The following is a 23,243-nucleotide window of genomic DNA, read 5'->3' as shown; positions in this document are numbered from 1 at the left end:
AGTCCCTCTCTCTCCCACTTCCAAAGCTCACCTGATACATTTAAGCAAGGGATGGGCGAGGCCAAGGCATTAACTGAGGCAACCAAACACAGAATGTGCTCCTGCTCTGTCCTCTCTGTGGCGAGCTTTCTAAAACTGCAGGTTCATGGACTCCACCCCCCACCCCCTCCCCTGGACTCTGATGCAACTAATCTATTTGCTTTTTTATGATTTGATTTGAGGGACCTCCCAGATTTAGGAGCAGCTGATCTCCAACATTCTCCTATTGGCTTCTGAATTCCATCTACAGTTTTGTGCTCGTTGTGGTCCTGTTTATAGCTATGTATCTTCCAAAGTCCTCCCCAACTCCCACATTTCCTTGGGATTACTTCTTCCCCCAAACTCTTACATCACACCACATCTTCAATGTCCACTTGCTATCATGTTGCACTATGCCAAAAAATCCCTTCTGTGTCAATAAACAATTATTGGGTTCTGTGCTAGAGAATGCACCGTAGAATATATACAAGGAGTGGGTTCATGTCCTAGAAGTGGGAAAAGACATAAACTACTCAAACAAGCTGGGATGGATTAAGTCCTAAAGGATGTTAAAAACAAAACAAAACAAAACATGTGGTAAGAGACCAGAGGAAGAGGTAGTTTTACATAGGGGCATTTCAGAAAATTTCCAGAGAAGCTGGTTTTGGACGCATTCCTTAGTAAACGACTACATTTTGACCAGCAAGAAATAACCTGGGAACAACACAATGTGAAGAAATTACCCAATGAGAACACAAGGCAAGAGTGTGCAGGTGTGAGAAACAATGAGTCATCATGGTAGGTACATGTTGGAGGAGGCTAGAGGAAATGAGATTGGGCATGGGGGGGGCACTTGTGGGGAGAAGCACTGGGTGTGTTATGGAAACCAACTTGAAAATAAACTATTAAAAAAAAAGAAAAATTCAAAGTTTTGCCAATTAACTAGGGGGTGATCATCGGTATTATTAAAGGAGTCCTTCAAAATATGAAACTCCTTAGAAGTTAAGTGTACACAAATCATTCGACCATACAACAGAGGATGAGGGAAGAGAAAGTTAATTTGTTAGAAGTCACTGTAATGACCATGTATTCATGTCAGTCAAAAAGCAGAACTCAGTGAATACAAATTTTAGTTTATGCAAAACTTTCCAGGAATAACTTTATCATATAGAGAGAGGAATTTCTGCAATGCCTACACTGTGATCAATGGCTCCTTTGTGAGCTGAGTGATGATGTCCTCTCTCAGTGTCCAACTCCTGGTCCTAAGGTGACCTGAGCAGGAGGGAGCTGTGAGGACAGCTTTCAGGGACAACCCACAACAGCTCTGAACTTTCTGCTGTCAAGGGTATGGCAATTGCATAATTAGCAATAATAGCTGCAAGTAACAGACTAAGAACAGAAACTCTGTTGGGATTTAGCTGTAAAAATTAGAATGTAACCATCCATTCCCCCAGCGTGTAAATCATAGCTATGTGTACAATGAAATTTCTTATTCGCATTTTTCATAAAATTCACCAAACTCCTTCTTCACTTATTACTTACCTATTATGGGTTTGTTTTTTTTTTTAATGGCACTTTAAAAGTGTGCTTTGGCTCAGAGTAAATTATTTGCCAAGATTTTATTCCTGGAATCATGAATCCTCTGAGACTTCTTTACCTTTTGCAAATTCAAAGCTCATTTTGTGGGTGGTAGTGGTTTGTGGCCCCTAGGTGGGCATGTTTGGGGAGCAGTCTTAAGATATCCTAAGTAGTGAAACAGTTCATAAGAAAAATATATCCCAGAATAATTAAACAGGAAAAAGAAAAAAAGGAAAAGCAGAAAATGAGTAAAGCATAGACAATAAAAGTAGCAAAAATTAGGCTACCTCCTTGTAATTATGTGTATGCTTGGATAATCTGTTGATTTAATAGGTGGTAGGAATGTGTTACAAAAATTCATTGTGCGTTTGGAAAGCAAGAGGTGCAAATACAAAAGTACATGGAAAGGTAAAATGAGACAAAGTTGCCTCAGAGGGTAAAAACCCTGATGAATTTGAATAAATCATTAAATGCAATGTTAGGCACGCAGGAGCAGAGGAAAACATTTTTGTGACTCACTTAAAAAAAAAAATGTTGTCTCTAAGACCAATATTACTACTGAGGGGAAATACTCTGGGCACAAGGCAAGTTGGCTAAAGACAGTGACCAACCAAGAAGGCAACGAAAATTCTCCCTGCCCCCAAATCTCTCCCAAGTTCACTGCCAGACCTTGGCTAGAAATGTCTTCTAATACAATCTCTAATGAGCTGAATAGCAAAGGTGGGAGACATTATCTCAGAAATGAAACACTCTCTTTCTCAGAATATTAGAAAAGTACTTTCTGGATTCACAGAGATTTTTAGCTAGAAGAGATCACAGGGAGCATTTAATTCCTGCTTCATTCCAATACATATATTTAACAGATGTGACAATTGTGTCCCCCAGGCAGTAAGTGACTGGCTCAAGATTACATAGCAAATTGCTGGCATAAAAATGTTGATTTTCAACTCTCTGTCTAGAGGTCTTTTTTGCACCTCTGAGCACTGCCTATCAGCAGAAGGGTAGGAGAGGGTCCTGGTCCATTTCAATGCAGGGATAAGTTCCACCCAGTGTTTGAGACAGCATGAGGATGGGTAGGCCACAGACTGAAGGTCTAGGGAGTGAGGCATTCTGGATTTGTGCCTGGACACAGAAGGTGCTCTTCTGCCTAATACTGGTTTAAATGCCACGGACAATTTAATGACATTAATATGCCATCGCATAAGTGCTTTCTCTTCTACTGATATAGTTCATCTGCAGGTAAATCACATCCCTAGTGAAATACGCTGTCTCCTCTACTCAAACACGGGCCTGTGTCCTGACACCAGCTCAATGCTATGGTTTAGCATTCACTCACAAGGCACAAAAACAGTGGATGTCTTTATAGTGTCAGTTGTGTGATTAGAGATTATTCTGGGTTTTATGAGGGGCAATTGTCACCCTGTTATGAAGCTGCATCCATCTCAATTTTGCATCAAGCTAATGTGTATTGATGGAAATCTTGCTAAGCAGCCCAAGAAGTAAATCACAAATTGACTACAAATGGCCTAAAGTTCTCAACATTCCCATTTCATTTGGAAGTGCATTTATACCTTTGAAAATACTATTACTTTCCCTTAATTTTCCCCAGTGATTTTGGGGATTTCAATTGGGCTTCAAATACAGTTAAAAATCCAACAGGCAAGGGGTACCTGGGTGCTCACTAGGTTAAGCGTCCGACTTTGGCTCAGGTTAAGATCTCACGTTTGTGGGTTCGAGCCCCGTATCAGGCTCTGTGCTGACAGATTAAGAGCCTGGGGCTTGCTTTGGATTCTATGTCTCCCTCTGCCTCTGCCCCTCCTCTGCTCACACTCTGTCTCTCTCTCACTCTCTCTATTAAATAAACATTAAAAAAATTTTTAAATCCAATAGGTAAAATTTCTTTTGATGGAATCCCACACTATAGTTTTTCTTTTTTTAATAATTATAAGCTATCATGATTTCATTTGGTTTTGAATTTCATTTTTGAAGGTGTCTTTGTACTATGTTATATTGCCGTATTCTGACATTTAGTGTTGGCATTTCTTGGAAAAGTCGAATAAAAAATAATAATATTGAGCATAATTAAATGGGTGTCAAAACAAAGCAATCATATTGTTTTTCATGTAATTATAATAGAAGAATTCAAGTTAATTTGCTTATTTTAGCTTAATGAATATGTGATTCCAACAGCTTAACAGATAGAGGACAATTAAAAACATTCCTCACATCACAAAGAAACCCTGGATATTAATCAGTTTGTTTAACCAGATGAACAGTCATATACGTTATGTGCTAACATTTCCTAACAAATAGATTTCTGTAAACAGACTGCTTCCAAAAATATTTTGTGAGCTGTCATTAGCTTCAGAGATGTTTTTCTAGGTTGGCAACCTTGGTGATCCATCTCGCCAAAGCTCGGCCGGAATGAAGAGACCCCTGCAATTGCTAAATGAGGAGACCTGAGAAGGGTCCTGTGAAGTCATGACCCTTTCAAGGTGTTGGTTTACAGAGTGTGAAGTAGGCAATTCACCAGCTGCACCCAGGAAGCGGCACTGGAAATGCCGGTGGCGAGGAGAAAGGGCCACTTTGAAGGGTGGCTGGAGACCACCGCCGCTTCAGACTAACGATTAGTTTGCTCTCACTTCTATGACCGGGAAACTCTCCTTAATCTAGACTATTGTTCACTATTTCAAGGCAAGATTACTAAGATAAAAATGAATTAATTACTCTATCTGCTTCTGGGGGGGTATTTTTTTAGGGTCCAAACTATAAGGGCAAATTCACTAAGGATTACACTCAAAATCTGAGATGTAAGGTCTCAAGCAAAGGGTGTCCATTCAGGACCCACCGCTGGTCCCTCTGGCCTTCAGGTGTGGGCGTGGAGGGCTGATGGCCAGCCGCCGCACTGTTAGGAGGACAGGCGCTCCCTCTGCCACTTTCCTACGGGGCTCACAGAACACAGCTGTCCCACAGCAGCTTATTAGCTGAAAAGGCTAACCGAGCAACTGCCAGGTGAGAGCAAGAAGTTGAGTGTCAAGACTTTTAGGGTTCTTTTTTTCCATTATTCATCATCTATTTTTCTTAAGAACGTCTCAACTATTTCTTTGCATCAGTTTAGCTATATAATGGATATACTCCCCTTCATTCCCACGTTTTCACAGAAGTAAAGGTAGAGACATATGCTGATAAACATTTTTTAAAGGTCTTTGACTTCCTCAGAAAAAAAGCAGGCTTTTGAAAAAATTCTCTGAGAAAATATTTTTGGGTCAAAAATCTCTAAACCTTGATCCCTTTGAATATTGCTTTCTAAGGTGAAACATATCAGTGTAGTGTGTGTGTGTGTGTGTGTGTGTGTGTGTGTGTGTGTGTGTATTATGCGTATTCCTTATCTCTGATTACAAAGTAAAGAACAAAAATTATGGAACTTCAGGTCTGCATGTTTAGTGAGATATGGATGCTATAATTACATAAACCATTTCCCTTAATTTGTAGAAGTTTTCTGTCTTTTTCTACTCCACTTTGAATGACACTCTCCTACATCTGTTCTGCAGCAGTAGCTTGCTTATAAGCAAGACCTTTTTGAAGTTTAAAAGCATGACACTCTTTGTAGAATGAACAGTGGCAACCTGATTGAAACAGTGATCAAGTAGAAATGCTTTTCTCCCTCCTGATAGACAGGGCCAAATTTAGTCTCTTTCTAAGCAGAACGAACACGCACTCTCTCTTTCTCCTATATTCAGAGGTGAGGTTTTTTTCTTCTACCCCCAACTAATAAAATCAGGAGGCTGCAACGAGTCTGAGCGGCAAGCAGTTTGATGTCCTCAGCAGGATGCGAGGAGTCAGAAGTGGCGCTGTAAATCCAGAGCGGGGCTTCGACACTGTGTTAAGTGTGGCCCGAGTCTCAGAGATTTCCTTTTGATGCAAGTTCAGTATATTAATGGGAAAAGCATTCACTTTTATTTGTCTATACTGTCTGCGACAGCAAGGCTGCCTCATTTAGCCTGGGCCAACATGAAAATACACAGAGAAGCAATCTGTTGCAAATTAGCACAGCCCCCCTTTCATTTACTAGCTAGTAATTGGAAGGGGTTAAGAAAGTGTAACTTATCAGATCATGGGAGCATATCTGCTTGTGTGGACAGCATGCCTCCCCCGGATTTCCCCACGAGCCCCCAGGCAATAATCTTTCCTCAATCTTGATCTGAAAGAAAATACTGATGTGTGTGAAATGCACACAATTGGTGAAGTTTGAGAAGGCAGTTTTCTAGACTCCTGAGGGAGGTATTGATGACTCCATTAGAATCTTACCTTTCTTTAGATATGGTTTTACTCTCCCGCTTCCAAATGGTCTTGAAGTCACTGCAGAACTCATACCACACCATAAACACGTAGTTGGGTGTGATCTCCTTCTCACCGGACTTTGGCTTCATCCCAAAGTATCCTACTGTTGTTTCAAAACTGCAACAGGTAAAGGGGGAAAGCAGAGGATGAGAAACTGTCAAAACCATCAAGGAGGGGACACTGGGGAGACTTCCCACAAATTCATTCTGTAAGACAGAAGCCCAGCCTCATAGTGACTGTGGCTTACCCCAAGTCTCAGAAAACCTATTTGTTCAAACCAATTTTCCATGACATTCAACCTGATACTCCTGGCCACATCTGTTTATGAAAATGAGGATGTAGAATTCTAGGGCATATGTAGGTAAAATTATGAGTTTGTTCTTTATCTCAAATCCACATCATTTACCAGCTCCTCACTTTATGTTTAATGATTATATGGATTATAAATATGACATATTGATTCCGCAGCATTAGCACTGGTTAGATAGCCTATTGGGAATAATTAATCTGTTGAGCATTTCATGGAAAATCAATACACTATCCTTATTCTGGCATCTGCTGGCTTCGTAATCTTGGGTCAATCACTCAGCATCAGACTCTCAGTTCTCTCAAGGGTAAAATAAGACTTAAAATAAGTGATCTCTAAGAAGATTTCATTTTATAGCTTGTCATGATACAAGAATATAAACCACCAATGTATAAAAAGAGATATAACTGAAGGCACAGCAGGGTTTGGATGAAAAACCATCTTTGATCTTAAAAAGATGATCTCTAACCCGGTCACAAAAGGATCCAGGTTTTCCAAAGTTGATTCTCAGGTATCCCTAGGAATCTCCTGACCTACCCCAATGAGGCTCATTGCACACCAGCCTGCCGGGGCCTCCCAAGCAGCCCTTCTTGGAGGCACTCGCTTTGTAGCAATTTATAGCTCTGCACTTCGTTTCCCCACCCCCTGCCCCCACCTGCCCAAAGCCTCACAAGCTCATTTGCCATGAGCAAGAACACTTAAATCAATGGCTCCCTTTTCTAGGGTGTTGGAAACTAATCAAAGCAGGAATGGCTGGCCAGTTTACTACTCAGTGCTCTATCATCTGTTCAGACACAGCAGGTTTTTTTTTGTGGCCATCCTGAATACTGAGCTTCTAATGGAGCTCTATTCAATGGCAATTGTAAAACCCTGAAGCCCCGTCACTATTATAGAGAATACTTTCATCTCGTTCTCAGTTATTGGGCAATATGTATCTCATAAGATTTTATCACATTTCACAGATGAACTGTTAATTGATTCCATGGCTATGATTAGGTGAGATCCAAGACGGAGCTGCGGCTCCGAGTCCCATAAATTCTTTGTGCTTCTGTAAAGAATAAATCTGTTTTTAATGCAAATTAAAACTACTGGCCAGGGAATTTTGGCTCCCAGTTATTAAAAGACTGAAGTGCATAAGTGGAGAAAGGCAATAACTGCGGTAATTTCTTAAGGGACTCTCCTATAATTCCAAACATACATATTTTGGAGCTTAACCAGTAATGGAAGAAAGTAGGAATGTCTGCTTTCACACCAGACACGACTCCTAACTCTGTGGAAGTCACAATACTGATAAAACCAGATTCATGCTCTATAGCATATACTTTTATTTCATTTGAAATGAAAATTATATTGACTGTAGAGAGTTACATAACCCACAGGAACAGGTCATACGTTTCTTATAGAGTCATGGGACTTCAGAATTGGAAGGGATTTATAGGTCACCTTGTCCAATGTTCTCATTTAGAGATGAGAAAACTGAGATCTAGAAAGACTGAATGACTTCATTGGCAGAGTTGGGCCTACCACTTGGGTCCCTTGATTCTCAATGAAATACTTTTTCCACTCTACCCTTCTGTTGCTGATGCTCATTGACACGGGTATTTAAAAATAAAACAGCCTTTCTTTTCCCTGTTACCACTTCCTATTTTCCAGCAGATAGAGTGACGGGTACAGAAACCCCAGTCCTTGCGCTTCATGGATCACCCCAACACCCCTGACTTTATCTAGAGTCTAGATCGTGAGACCAACATATTGCAAATACTTGGGTGGTTTCAGACAATGCCAGCGTTGCTCGGAGGGTTATCAGAGAGCTTCAGGAAAGCCTGTCATCATCTTGGGAGCCTCACTTTTCCCACCCTAAACTGGAGCTAACCATGCACCCTCACCACCTCTCAACCTGGGGATTTGTGAGGCTTTGCTTGCTCACCCTTGAAGGGGATGAAAACTACAGAAAATACTGACTTCCAGCATGTGTTTCCTCCTGTGTGTTTTAGAAACTAAGAAAGCAAGTGAACTTCTGCAGAGGAACTAAAGCAAACAAAGTCCCAGGGGATGGCCTGGCTTTGGCACTGTGCAACTCTGACAGAGACCAAGTTGCTCTGAGGTTGTACCTTATTGGACTTCAGTGTTATCCATTTGTTCAAGGCAGAGCTAAAGGTTAGATTATGAGCCTACAGCTATGCTATAAGGTCTAGGCCATTGTCCTCCTGGAAACTGTTGCTGTTTAACAACCAGGGAAATTTTCTCCACTGGACAAAGGGGCAACCGTGCTTCCTGAAATTTCGGTCAGCAGATAACTTTAAAATGGCTTTCAACTTTTAAAAGCCTAATTTCTAATCATATGTTATGTTTTAGAAAACTTTTTTTTTTTAATCTCACCCTGTTCCCTCTCTTCCCGTCTGCCACGATCCCTTATCTGAGGTCTATCTTTTTAATTCAACTAAATGTTTTTATAGTACAGACAACGATTACATCAAAGGGCCCATAGCAAAGTGAACTGTGTTGTGACGCAAGAGCAGAACATATCCACTTATTGTTTTCCATGCATGCCTTTAGAAACTGCTTAGGGAAAGCAAATATTCCTTAGCCTCAGAGTAAATTGTTTCTCTTGGGGATAAAACAGAAGAATTTACTAAATCTCACACGAATATTGCAACACTGACCGCCAACCTCCTGAAACAGTGCGACCAAACACCCGTGGTTTCTACATTAAAGATGGGATCTAACATATTTCATGTATGACATGAAAGCTATGCTACCTTCACCACAAAGTCACGGAAAACGCTGACAACCAGAATTTATTACCCCCCTCGGCATAGCTAATGCACAGCAGCAGCTTGGCCCCTCTAAGGTGGGCCTCCTCTTTCCTTCAAGCAAGAGTCTTGAAGAAATATTAGAAATTTGACATCCACCCCGGAAACCAAATTTCTGTTTGGCCTGACAGTAATGTGCCCTGTTGATGGTCTCTTCTAAATATGCTGACTATTTTTTGTAACACAGACAGATTCGTTTGACACACAGAGGAAGGGAAGACTTAATATGGGGAAAAGGCCAATCAAGGGGCACAAAAATCTAAAGACATAATCATGCGATCATTCTGGTTTTCAAAGACGGTCATGCGTGGATGGTAACTGGCTCAAGAACATGTCTGCATGTGTTCTTGAAAATACTCAGAATATAGAAAAATTAGGATTTGTCTTATTTTCACTTTCATCTGTATTTTAATTAAAAAAATATAATGTCTATTTATTCTTGGGAGACAGAGCACTTGAGCAGGGAAGGAGCAGAGCGAGAGAGGGACACAGAATCTGAAACAGGCTCCAGGCTCTGAGTTGTTATCACAGAGCCCAATGTGGGGTTTGAACTCACAAGCCACGAGATCATGACCTTAGCCAAAGCTGGCCGCTGAACCAACTGAGCCACCCAGATACCTTCATCTGCATTTTAATTTTATTGGCAATTGAAGGCAGAACAAGATGCTGGTACTTGTCAAAGCAGAGCAGACAGCACTGTCTATAGGTTTTCAGAACTCTTGAAAATTGTGGCTAGATAAGAGGGAATAATTCATTTCTAGAGTTTGTTCATTTGCATTTAATAAACTGCTCGACTCACACATTTGTAAAGCTTGTCTTTCTTACAGGCTCTTTCCTACCCTTACCCTTCATATAATTTTCTAGCTTTTTTAGAACCATACATTTTAGAAAATGTATCGCAGTTCTCAATGCTGAATATGAGAATGCCTCAGTATGTCCCCACTCACCCTTTTAAGAGGGAGACAGAGCCAAGATGACTGACTAACCTGGTCAAATGACAAAAACAAAAACCCCTGCGGAGAACCAGAGCCAATGATTACTGGATGAACTGGAAGGCTCCATTCTGATGTCTATTAAGAAAGAGAGGAGCACAGAAGAGGCCTGAAGTGGGCGAGGGGTTGAACAGAAGACCTCAGAGATCTCTTTCAATTTCTGGGGCATTTTTCATATATACAGGTCAGTCCCTCCTCCCCACTTGCTCCTTGTTTACAGTAGCATCTCAGATCTGAGGAAACACATAATAAGTCTCTTAAGTGTCTGTAAGAATTGGTTTAGTCTAGTTGTCATGCTAAGAAGGATCACACTGTTCCCAGCTTCCATGAAGTGGATCAGGAGATCAGTGGAGGAGAGGCAGACAGTGTCATAGCGTGTATGACATGTGTCAACCAATCATGTCTGAATGGAGAGAAATATTCCCAAGTCCTGTCTTAGTGCTTTCCCTCCAGCTCCTGACAGAATAGTATTGCTCATGGATGCACAGTCTTAACAAATGGGGATAAAAAGAATGGCCAGTCGGACATTATGCTAAGTAAAATAAGCCAGTCATAAAATGAAAAATGCTATGTTGATTCTATTTATATGAAATACCTAGAGTGGTCAAAGTCTCAGAGACAGGAAGTAGAATAATGGTTGCCAGGAGCTGGGGTTGGGGAGGAGAATCGGGGGTAATGGTTTAATGGGTACAGAGTTTCATCTGGGGATGAGTAAGTTCTGAAGATAGATGAGGCAATGGTTGCACAGCAGGAAGAATGCACTTAATAATAACAATAATTAAAAGGAACAGCTAGGGGGGCCCGAGTGGCTCAGTTGGTTATGTGTCCAACTCTTGATCTTGACTCAGGTCATTATCTCATGGTTTGTGAGTTCAAGCCCTGCTTGGGGCTCAGTGCTGAGTGTGGAGACTGCTTGGGATTCTTTCCCTCCCTCTCTCCTTGTCTCTCCCCTGCTTATGTTCTCTCTTTCAAAATAAAGAAGTAAACTTAAAAAAACAAATAAGGAACAGCTAGCCAAAGAAAGGACTGAGGCCAAGTCAGAGCTACTTACCTTTTCTGTGCATTCTCCAAATGACTTTCTTCCATTTTATGCTCTTTTTTGGCTGTAAGAGAGAAATACTAATTATTATAACAGTATATTCTTCCATCATATCTTTTGTGAAATTTTTTTAATGTTTATTTTTGAGAGAGAGAGAGAGAGCGCGAGAGAGAGAAAGATGGAGTATGAATGGGGGAAAGAGACAAAGGGGGAAAGAGAGAGAGAGAGAGAGAGGGAGAGAAAGAGAGAATGAATGAATCCAAAGCAGACTCCAGGCTCTGAGCTTTCAACACAGAGCTCAACACAGGCTCAAACTCACAAACTGTGAGATCATGACCTGAGACCCGAGCCAAAGCCAGACGCTCAACCACCTGAGCCACCCAGGTGCCTCATCTTTTGTGTAATATTCTAACTTGGATTACCATGCTCTCAAAATAATTCTGAATTCAGGGGTTGGCAGCCCCTACTACATGTCCTGGAAATAGCTCTCAATTGGCTACATCTCCCACCCCTGCTTTCTTGACAACAGCTATAGCTAATGGTGGCCATATAGTTTAGTATTCTCAGCAGGACATATCTGACACTGAAAGGAGGTGATTTACACCTCAATCAAAACATAACTTGGAACTATCCTGGCCATATTGGTACACATGGTCACGCCAGCTACAGCTGGCCTCTCCGTGAGCTTTGCCATGTAATTGGTACTCTGCCCACCCCTCCCCAAACATCAGAAACCCTGTACCCTGTACAGCACTTCCACTCAGATCCAGATAAATTCACCAGAACCTTTGCACACACGGTCTCCATGCCCAGGGCCTCCTTTGGCAGTCTGTGGAAGCCTATGGTCTCCTTTCTCAGAATACTGTTTTTAAATGTTTTGAAAAAAATACTTACGACCACTAAAGAAATCCACGATACTAAGATACAGCCCTGAATTCAGAGATCAGGAATTTACAGTGTTCGGCAGGAACTGTGTTTAGGAGGCTTCATGTTGGGGTAGTGCTTTTACATATCCTTCTCTCTATTCAGAAAATGATACTGTTATATATGATGATAGCACTCTTTTGCTTTAAAAATGTCTAGAAGGGGGCCTTGAGTGACTCAGTTGGATAAGCACCTGACTCTTGATTTCGGCTCAGGTCATGATCCCAGGGTTATGGGATTGAGTCCCACATTGGGCTCCGTGTTGATAGCACGGAGTCTGCTTGGGATTCTCTCTGTCTCTTTATTTCTGCCCTTCCTCCACTCATGCGCTCTCTGTCTCAAAATAAATAAACATGTCTAGAAAAATAGGCAAGTTGCAATCCATATGAGCCTTAAGGTTCCTTTCATTTAAGACTATAATGGTGTAAAATGAACAGGAAAAGAAAATCAACAGTATCCAATAGGACCTATGCCATGATATTTCAAGGTCAAAGGTATGAAAGGGTTTTAAAATACCACTACTTAATTAAGCCTAACTCTGCTATGTACTACCTGTGTCACTGTGATCAAGTTACTCATGACCAACTGCATAGTTATTGACTCACCTGTCCTAAAAGATTACTGCCAGTGAATATCCTCATACAGCTGTTATAAAGGTAAATGAGATAGCACACAACAAGGGCTTAGCACATAAAATATGATCAATAGGTGATAAGACAGATATTACTAGCATGCCATCAACTTCATCATTGATATTAAAACATAAATTTTAGGGGGCGCCTGGGTGGCTCAATCAGTTAAGCGTCTGACTTCGGCTAATGTCATGATCTCACAGTTTGTGGGTTCGAGCCCCACATTGGGCTTTGTGCTGACCACTAGCTCAGAGCCTGGAGCCTGTCTTCAGATTCTGTCTCCCTCTCTCTCTGACCCTCCCCTGCTCATGCTCTCTCTCTCTCTTTCTCTCTCAAAAATAAATAAAACATCTTTTAAAAACCCATAAATTTTATCAAGTTACTCCTCTACTCAAAACCTTCCAAAGGCTTGTTATCACCCTTGACATAACCTCTAACATCTTCATAACGTCCCATTCAGCCCTGCAGGTCCACTCCCTGGCTCCTCTGTGACATCACCTCCTCTTTGCCATGTTTATTCCTTCCCAGCCTCACTGGGCAGCTTGTTGATGATTGAGCGCACTGAGCATGCCCACTGAGAATCTCACACTTGCCAAGCGCCTCCTCTCTGGGACACCTTGCCCACAGTCTCTGCCTATCTGGCTTTCTTACAGTATTCAGGTCTTCAGCTGAGACACCACCCTCTCTGACTTGACTAAATAAAAGATCACCCCTTGCTGCACAACCCTGTCCCCTCCCCCAACTCTCTCGACTGCCACACATTCCCTCTTTTCTGCCCAGCCTCTATCTACCTGTCAAACTATTCACTGTCTCATTCATTTATGCTAAGACAACTGAATGTAAGCTCCAGGAAAGAGGCAACTTCATCTGGCTTGTCTTCTGCTGAGCCTTAAACATGGGAAGAGTGCCTATATACTCATTATTTTACTTGACAAATGCACATATTGGATAAACATTGCTTAAAAAGAAAGAGACAAGATTTCCTAAGCATAAAACTTGATACTTAGAATACAAATGTAGGCTAAAGAAGAATGTCAGGCTAAAGCTATATACTATTATCTCAAAGTCCAGGAAATGTCAATTAACAAAAATGATCTTTTAAATTAAAATGCTTCTGCCCCACTGTTTTAGGTAAAATCATAGTTATGATCATCTTTTGCGGTAGGATCCCCCTCTCCTAGCAGGAGCCTGTGTGAGTTTCACTCTTAGCCCTTCAGACATAGAGAAGTGACCCATGTCTCTAGGCTACCAAGTCCTCCAAAAGGTAAAACAAACTAGTAGTTTGTTCTTATCCAGGGATTCTCAATTATGTGCAGGGCCAAATGTGAGGAAAAATTTATATGAGGCCTGAGTGACCTTCCCGGAGCAGCCCCGCTGTTTTCTGCCACCAGGTGATTTCTCATTGGCTACTTCCAGGCTGTATTACAGTCTGTTGTCAAGCTGCCATTGCATCTAAATTCACCGATAGATACCCGTTCCACAAAGAATTAATCATTTGGTAAGATTTTGGAATGGCTCTATAAATAGGGTTATTTGGGAACAAACAAACAAACCCAGCATCCAAAATGAAAAAAGAGGTGCCACCGAGAGGCCCAGTGCACACTGCAGGGCTTCTGAGGGTCTGGGGAAAGAGAGCCTTCAGGAAAATGAGAAAAAAACCTAGAGATCTTGAGTTTTCCTAAGCAAAGGGCCTACACATATGTGGAAAGAGCAGCCACTTCCATGGTGCGACCTGGAAGCTCTACCAGCCTAACACATTCCTCCTGTCACAATGTGTGGCATTTCCAACCACGTCATTATATGTCTTACGTCTTCAATATGCTCTAAACAAAACAAAAACACGTTGGAAGAAAAATGTTTAAAGACTGGAGTCACAGACTCAAATTCTAGTGTCACTAGCAAACAAGGTAACTGCAGGCTAAGTGTAAGAATCTTCATGTTCTCAAATTCTAGGCCTAGCTTATCAATGCTGGAACTGACACTGTCTCAGTGCAGGGAGGCCGACAGGGAGCAGTAAGAAAGTGGGAAAGCCATGCCCCACGTGAGGCCGTGCCCCATGCAAGGGACAGAAGGCACTGGGTGTTGTCACCAGATCTTCCACCTTTTTCAGGGAAGCTGAGATTTTTAAATGAATGTTCTCCACTTAATTTTTTCCCCCCAAATACTCTGTAGGACAAAGGAAACATTCCTGTTGGCCATATCTGGTGCAGCAAGCTCTGCTTTAAGCCATTAGGAGCAACAGACATAACGACACAGGTGGGTTTGTTCTTTTGTTCCATGTGCCAGACCCTGGTCCAGGTGCTCGGGATTCCCCGGGGAAGAAAGCAAAGGTCCCTAGAGAACCTTCATTCTAGTTGGGGAAGACAGACCACTCAAGCTGAGAGAATAAGATTAGTGTCAGTCATTTCTCACAAGGGGTAGCGACAAAAATGTCCAGAGCATGGTTGTTGCCTGTAGAAGACTTCATGTGGATTACTGTTCTGGAGTGCTGAGGAAGCCACAGAGCATGCCACAGAGGTACTAGGCTCCCACAAGGAGAGATGGCAAATCTTAGGTGCAAATTGTCTTTACCCTACAGCTTTGACTAGCAGTGGCCCTGAATGTATGTGCGGGATTTACTTAGTCCTCTCTTCTATAGGGGCCCATGGACAATAGTATTTAGGTGCTTCCTTTTTAGCTTACATTTCCTACCATTTGGGGTGGGAATTGGGTAGGCGCCTTTGAAGGGCGAGTTTGGAGAGGTTGTCAGAGTCAGACACAGCACCGGGGGAGACAGACAAATAACAGGCACCCCCAACTCTGCCCCTTTCTCTTCTCTTTCTGTAACAAGTAGCTGTCTCATCGTCTGCCATGCGCTCAATATAATGATTTTCCAAGTTAGAGGAATAAAGTAGCTGCTTAGGATGACAATAGTTCACATTTCAAGATAATAAAAGCAATAAGAAAAAAAATGATAGCACTAAAAATGAAAAGCTTGGCTCAACATCAATTCTGTCTTCTAAGCCTCTTCATCAAGGCTGTGGACACATACGATGATGGAGGAATTCTGGAAGTCCTCAGAGAAAGGTGAGTGAGTTTGTAGGGTGACCTACCCATATAGACTATAATCTTTATGTCATTGGTAGAACTGTCTTGCTTTTCTTAAACTTCTATTTTCTCCACTAAAGAACAATATTTATTTCTCATAATTCCATCCCAAAGAGAAAGCAACATGAGTTCTTTAGAGGGATTTTTTTTTTTTTTGGTTTAAGAGATATTTACATGGATTTTATTTAATGCATCCTTGGCTGAATAAAGACCATTTGCTTTTGAATAAAGCTTTAATACCTTGGAATTTTGTTTCCTGGTTGATTTGATAGCCATTGAATCATTAGTTATCATAAAGTCATCCCATAATAACCAGTCTGAAATTCCTAAGTACTATGGCCAACCAAGTGAGGCAGAACTCAGGACAGTTAAATTCCTACTTTTAAGCCCAGCTCTGCCACGTAAGTGTCAGGGACAAGTTGACACGTCTCAGTTTCCATCTCTGTAAAATAAAGATGCCAGTGCCTGCCTGACACCTAAATATGAAGGGTACTTGACAAGAGGCCGAGGACGAATCAGAACCGCTGCAGTCAGATCTCTGATCGCTCCCTGTCACGCTGACTCCGCTGGGGGTTCAAGCTTCCAGGGGGATGGCTGTTTTGACGAAGTTAAATGGAGAGTGTAGTGGAGAGAGCTTGGGCTTTGTGTCAGGCTGGCCCAGGTTGGCTGCGCTCTGCCACTTATAAACGGAAAGACCTTGGGGAAATCACTTAACTTCTCTGAGCCTTACCCATAACGCTGGAATGATAAGCTCTCCCTTGTGAGGTGGTTGTGACCTTTGGAGGTACTGAGTGTGAGGAATTAACACACTGACCAACAAATGCTCGGCACTCAAAAATGCAGCCATTTATTATGTCATTGGCAAGAAGCAAATGCTAGTAGATATTATTCCAGCTTCTGCCTTTGGAATGAGTACTACAAAATTTCAAGCAAATGTCCCTTTCTTTCTTAAGAAGGTCAACAACCATTCTCAATAGAGTATAATTTTGCTTGTGATCATTTTCAAGTCTGATCAGGTGTCCTCTGCCCAGAACATCACTGTTTTTCCCATTTTACTTACAAAGTGGATGTCCCTACCAAGGCACCTAAAGCTTGTCTACAGGAGGGTATTTCCTGTGTCTGACTGAAAGTCATTTTATTTGCTGTTTCAGTGAAACATTTTGTTTTATTTTATCCTCAGGAAAGAAAAAAAGACAGAAACTGATTTATAATTTGCAAACACCTAGGAGTCAAGGGGGTAGGTGTGAGAGTCTTATGATTTTTCTACTTAATGATCACTGAGTTATCTATCTATCTCTGACCTGATTAACTGAATCCCTTCTCATATGCTAAATGCAAGATAGTGATGCCGGGGATCTACTTATCAAGGTAATTTTCTGGGACCAAAGATTCCTCCTTTAACCTCTAAAGTCTGTGATCTACAATGGGTTCCTTGTAGGTCTCTGCACTGCACCCAAATTACCAACTTAAAAGGCAAACTGGACATGCCACCACTGTGCTTATGTGTTCATTAGCTTTCTCTCTGCACAGGGTGAAGAACGCTCACACTGCACAGTAAGCCCTTCACAACCTGGTTCCTGCTACTTCCCTCCGCATGTGCCACAGTCCTCTTGAGCAGGATGCTGTGCTGTTCCTGCCACTCAAGCTGTTTTCTTGTGCCTTTAGTTTTAGGGACTCTGTTTCTTCTATGTTGAATCCCTCCACCTCCCTGCCTTCTCCTTCCCAAACACCCCCACTGAAAATGTCTTTTTTTCTTTCCAAAACCACGCTTTAAAGTTACTTCTTTCATGAAGACCTCCAGGGGGGCCTTTCCTTGATAAACTGGTGAGCCCCAAGCACCCCGTGTTCACATATGTGGGCCACAGTACGGACACCGTTTGCCGGCAGTCGGCCACTCCTACTAGACGCAGTGTTTCGTGAGGGCAGCACCCAAACTCTATTTCACAGTGGAATTTCAGAATCTGTTTCTCTCAGTTTTTTTTAAACGTTTTATTTATTTTGATACAAAGAGAGACAGAGCATGAGAGGGGGAGGGGCAGAGAGAGAAGGAGACGCAGAACCGGAAGCAGGCTCCAGGCTCTGAGCTAGCTGTCAGCACAGAGCCTGACACGGGGCTTGAAACCACGAACGTGAGATCTGACCTGAGCCGAAGTCGGAGGCTTAACCGACTGAGCCACCCAGGCGCCCCTGTTTCTCTCAATTTTAACACCTGGTAGGTACTCTACTTCTCTGACAGGTGAGTTAAATGAAAGCCAGGGGCCCACACTAGCACAGCACAGTCCCCCTTATCGTCACCCCAGATCAGAGCCCATTTCCTGGCTCAGCAATGTCTAATCTTTCTTTTCTTTTTGCAACAAGATAGAAGCGAGTCTAGGAGAATCAAAGAGTGAGAGAGTACTGATTTTCATCCTGGTATATCCTATGTTAGATCAATACATTATTTAGAATGACAGATCAGATGGGGCACCTGGGTGGCTCAGTCAGGTGAACGTTCAACTTCAGTTCAGGCCATGATCTCACGGTCTGTGAATTAGAGCCCTGCGTCGGGCTTTGGGCTGACAGCTTAGAGTCTGAGGCCTAATTCAGATTCTGTTTCTCCCTCTCTCTCTGCTCCTTCCTCCTTCACTCTCTGTCTCTATCTCTGAAAAATGAATAAACCTTTAAAAAAATTTAGAATGACAGGGGCACATGGGTCGCTCAGTCGGTTAAGCGTCCGACTTCGACTCAGATCATGATCTCACCGCTGGTGGGTTTGAGCCCTGCGTCGGGCTTTGTGCTGACAGCTCAGAGCCTGGAACCTGTTTCAGATTCTGTGTCTCCATCTTTCTCTGCCCCTCCCTCACCCTCACTCTACCTTTCTCTCAAAAATGACTAAATGTTAAAAAAATTTTTTAAAAAGTCAGAATGACAGATCATAGATACATGTAACACTGGCCCTTGAGTTTTGTCTGTATTGGACTAAAATGTTCAAATAGAGTGATTATGAAAAATGTAGAGTTTTCATAAATAAAATAATACTTCCAGCAGATATTCAGACTATGAATACTTGTCATCTAAATGTACCAAAACATTCAAAGTCTTATCCTCATGAGGGTAGTATTCATGCACTGAAAGAGGCTGAAGAAGGACGTCACTCTTCAAAGAAAGTGGAGTTTTATGCCAAAGATAATTAAGTCATATTTATGGTTATCCATCTGGGAGGTAATAAAGAGTGGAATGAGGGGAAGGGATAGAAGTTGGAATATCTTCCTAGTATTCTTTACACAGTCTATTACACTTTAATATACCATGGTTTATGGACCTGACATGGTTGGTATAAACCAACAGGACGCACAGTAAAGAAGCTGTTTTTATTACAGCTCTCCAAACAGAGGAGCCAGGTGATGCTAACAAGGAAACAAGGGACCGCACTCCCCTTCATGTGGTATCCATCTGATGTGAACATGGCAGCCATTTTTCATTTCTTAGGAAATTGCCCCATCATGCACTTTCCAGGAGAAAAGAATGCTTTCACCAACAGAGGCAACAGCACATGAACACTGGAAAGAGGGATGACTTCTCAATATATGAGAGGGGAAACATATACATATGTGGAACCACTGAGTTATGGGGGTGTCTTGTATTTACATTTTTCCTCTTGGTATGCTTGCCCAAAAAGGATGCTATCCTCCTATCTAATCTTCCTGTTTTATTAGTTTTCCTGGTGGTGGTTAAATTAGGATGATCATTTCTGATGTGTCACAGAGTTTACATCTGCAAATGTCTAGTTGGATGGTTAACTTGAAGAGCGTAAGGGGCTATCTGTGAGGTTTTCTGTATAAATTGGTGTGAGGCTGGGTAAAGGCATGCTATCAAGGTTCCCAGTAGATGGGTAAAATTTGATTTCTAGGTCACCTGTCTCAGGCTAAGTGGAGTAGAAAACCCAGGCTTTTGATGAAAGTACTAAGTAAAAGACACTGTATCAGAAGACTTTGAAGAGGCCTTTAGAGTCATAAAATCAAAAGAACTCAGGACAAGGTGTCTTAAAAGTAATTTAGTCTTTCAGGCTAATGTTTGAGTCGGGATCCTCCTGTGTTCAATCAGACTTTCCAAATCTCATCGTTTTCATCTGCCATTTTCAGTTGCCTTTATAACTAAACCTAAATATTCTTATGGGCATCAAAGAAAAACTAAATATTGGTATCACCTTAACTTGGACACTTGTGGCTTTTCTCAACCAAAGGTCTTTATCTAAACTGCAGAATGTAGAAAGTGATTTGACTAGCTATTCTCTAAGTCTCCCCCACCTCATATATACATAATTTAGTGCCATCTTATTTTTTATTAAAAAATGTTTTAAGTTTATTTATTTTGAGAGAGAGCGAGTGAGCAAGCACGCATGAACAGGGGAGGAGCAGACAGAGAGAATTCCCAGAAGGCTCCACACTGCCAGCACAGAGCTTGATCTTATAAACCATGAGATCATGACCTGAGCAGAAATCAAGATCAGACGCTTAACCAACTGACTAACCTGTGTACTGCAAGTACTACATTTTAGTTCATTTTAGACGGCAGGGAGATGTCAACTTGGTACATACAACAGTGGCCTTAGGGCAACAGGGCTTAATTCTCTCATAGGTGGTTGCAAAAACGTGAGTCCTGATGCAATCAAAGTTACAAATAACTTACAGTCTTATGTCATTTACATTTTTATATTTCAAAACATGGGCATATTAAAATACCTTGTAAAATATCTTATTAATATAATAATTTGAATGAGAAGAATCTCCCTGATTATGTAGTAAAAGACCTGCATGTTATATTCTGTGATGACTGTAGTAAGTATTTGTATAGGTGAGGTGTATAGTGTAAGAGATCACAATATACCTCTAAGTACTCATCAGATTACACCTCTGGCTTGTTTTCTATAATGATTATAAAAAAAAAATAAAAATGTTATCCATTCACAATTCTAGAAGGTAATCAGAAGGGTTCTAAACAAAATAAATTTATCCACAGTTCACAAGTCAACCCACTGTAAAAGCTTTATAACTTTTTTTTCTCTAATAACTTTTTTTTCCTTCACCTTCAATGAGAGCTGTGCCTCCACAGGTTAAGTTTCCAACCACTCCCAATATGGATACAATGCTCAGTCTTTAGACTGTCATAGAATTCTGCTCATTCTTCTTAAAGGAAATCATTTATTTAGCTGTTAATACTCTATGATCCTTTTTCCTCTGATTCTGTAGAGTCCAGGGATGTTGTTTAATCTTGTGCAACTATCTGCACACAGCAATTTTTTTGGCATCAAGGTGACAGAGATGCAATTACTTGAGAAAGTTCATAAGACTGCATAGTCCAGAACCTAACTGTAACCTAGCCCAACAATTTAATGTTATAGAAATAAGAAAGTGAACACCCAAGTTGATGAAATGACCTTTCTGTATCTAGGTCACAACTTGTAATCTAATATACTTCCCAGTGTCCCCTGCCACTTCCCAACAGGCTGGAATTGCCTCTAGGATTCTCAAATAGTAAGGTGGTATCTTGAAGTTGCACTAAATGGCACATTTTCCATAAAAGTATATACATCAGAGAGAAAGTGCCATGACGGAATTTCAGCTTTCATTATAAATTTCCTGACTCTTGATGCTTTAAAACAGACCATGGGGGTCAAGTTTTAGAATGATTCAGTGAGAGGCTCATTAACACTAATGGGAGTCAGGTGGTTGCATTCTCAAACAGGGCCTGAAATTCTCCATATTCTCTCATCCTATAAGCCCATATATACCTTTAACTTATCAGCATTAATAGAAGTGACATCTCTTTTGGAAAGAAAATGTTTTTACTCGGAGTTATTTTTTTCACAAATATTTCTAAACAAACATACTCATAGAATATAATTTTCACTTAGAGAATATATGTAACTCCTGTTTTCTGTAGTGTTTCCCCCACCTCCCTGCCATCTCATTCCCAGTGGGAAGGCTCATCCCTTCCACAGTGCTTCAGAACTTTTTCAGGGATCATGTCGGGATGGTGAACTCTGTAGTCTCATCAGTCAGGGAGAAGACACCAATTGAATCATCATGTAGGAAATCTTAGGAATTGCAAAGAAGCTAGATGGAGAAAAGAGGGCTGCCCCCATTTTGTTTCATCAAGAACCTTGATGACACTTCCAAGCCAATGGGGTTCAGAGTCACAAACCTCTATAAAACCATGTGGTGACAAATTGCAGGTGTTCTAATATTGGAAGCAGGGCTCCTTTCCCAAATACTGTGTCCTATCTTGGAATTAGCACTAGCATAAAAGTATATTATTTCTGGAAGGCATGGACTGTGTTTTTTTAAAATTTGGATTCAAAATTTAGCGCTTGAGACTATAAACTTAGTGTTTATAAATCAATAATTTGTTGCTTAATTGGTGAGAAAGACTACAAAAGCAGCCACTAGTTTGAATTTGCAAGCGAGTTTAGGAGCAAAGTGGTAACAGGCTCCAGGCTCAGTTTTCTCTCTGATTTAAAGCAGTGCTCTTCAAAAGCAAGGGCCTCATTTTTTTTAAATTTCATGGTATTTTAGTACTTGATTTTCAACAGATATTTCTTTAAGCACCACATTAACGAATGGAAAAGAAAGTTGGCACCAATTGGCGTCTTTGGGTTTCCCATAACTGTCTCTGATGATTATCTCTGTTATTTAGGGCCATCATTTAATTCTTTGTATCTCAACTTGTCCATCTGTATAGTGGATAAAATGAAACCCACACCTGAGAACCAGCTAGGAGAAACCTAAGAAATTACCTAGTGTAAACTTCTCATGTTATAGTTTATAGGTGAACAAAGTTAAATAATAGGGGACTGAATACTGGATTTTATGATAATGGAATAGTGTACTGATCTGTGACCCCTTTAGCCCACCAGTCACAGCTAATGGGATCCAAGGATAGTCAATCCACTGCCAATCAGTTTCTTATGAAGCAGTTTAGTACAACTGCCTGGAATAATCAGGTTGATGGTGGCACCACTATGATGGTGGTGGTGGTGACAGAGGAGGAAGAGGAGAGAGAGGAGGAGGAGGGGGAGAAGAAGAAGGATAAGAAGGAGATGATGATTCACCCAGCACTCGGTGTGTGTCAGGTAATATATCATTTACCTTTTCAACTCATTAGATGGGTTCTACATTGTGGGTGATAGTGAACTAAAGCTTCAAATCACTCCAGTACTTTCCAGCTGTTGGCTTTGGGCAAGTAAGTTTAACTTGGCTAACACCTAATTCTGTAATCTATAAATGAAGGTAATAATAGGACCTACATTAGACAGTTGTTGAGATAATTAAATGAGATGTTTGTAAGGTGCTCAGCCCTCACACTTGGCACACTAGCTCAATAAATGTTAATTGTTACAAGCATTACAACCACAACCACAGTTGCTCAGTGATCTTTGCTTGTTCAACTTTTCTTGGGCTTCCATGAAACGCATCTGAGTAGTTGAGCATCCTGTTTCTCCTTTAATAACATGTCTATCCCTACAACAAACTC

At 41.3% G+C, this 23,243-nt stretch overlaps 1 protein-coding gene and 1 long non-coding RNA gene across 3 annotated transcripts in view; one reads left to right on the top strand and one right to left on the bottom strand.

Moving 5' to 3' along the window:
* FMN1 (formin 1) overlaps positions 1-23,243 on the bottom strand; it is a 391,026-nt gene that overhangs the window by 28,926 nt on the left and 338,857 nt on the right. For both annotated transcript variants that reach the window (XM_029951580.1, XM_029951577.1), the window contains 2 exons: positions 11,101-11,152; positions 5,905-6,054 (listed from right to left, as the gene is read on the bottom strand). In XM_029951580.1, the coding sequence (XP_029807440.1) occupies positions 5,905-6,054; positions 11,101-11,152 (202 nt within the window). The remainder of the gene's footprint in view (positions 1-5,904; positions 6,055-11,100; positions 11,153-23,243) is intronic.
* LOC115301633 lies at positions 15,646-17,459 on the top strand. Its single transcript, XR_003913203.1, has 3 exons — positions 15,646-15,710; positions 16,912-16,968; positions 17,262-17,459. It is a non-coding gene; the product is annotated as an uncharacterized LOC115301633 (long non-coding RNA).

The sequence above is a fragment of the Suricata suricatta genome, chromosome 9 (assembly GCF_006229205.1).
Source record: "Suricata suricatta isolate VVHF042 chromosome 9, meerkat_22Aug2017_6uvM2_HiC, whole genome shotgun sequence".
NCBI lineage: Eukaryota > Metazoa > Chordata > Mammalia > Carnivora > Herpestidae > Suricata > Suricata suricatta.
Note: the sequence above shows the minus strand (reverse complement) of the source record. Positions and strands in the feature narration are given on the sequence as shown.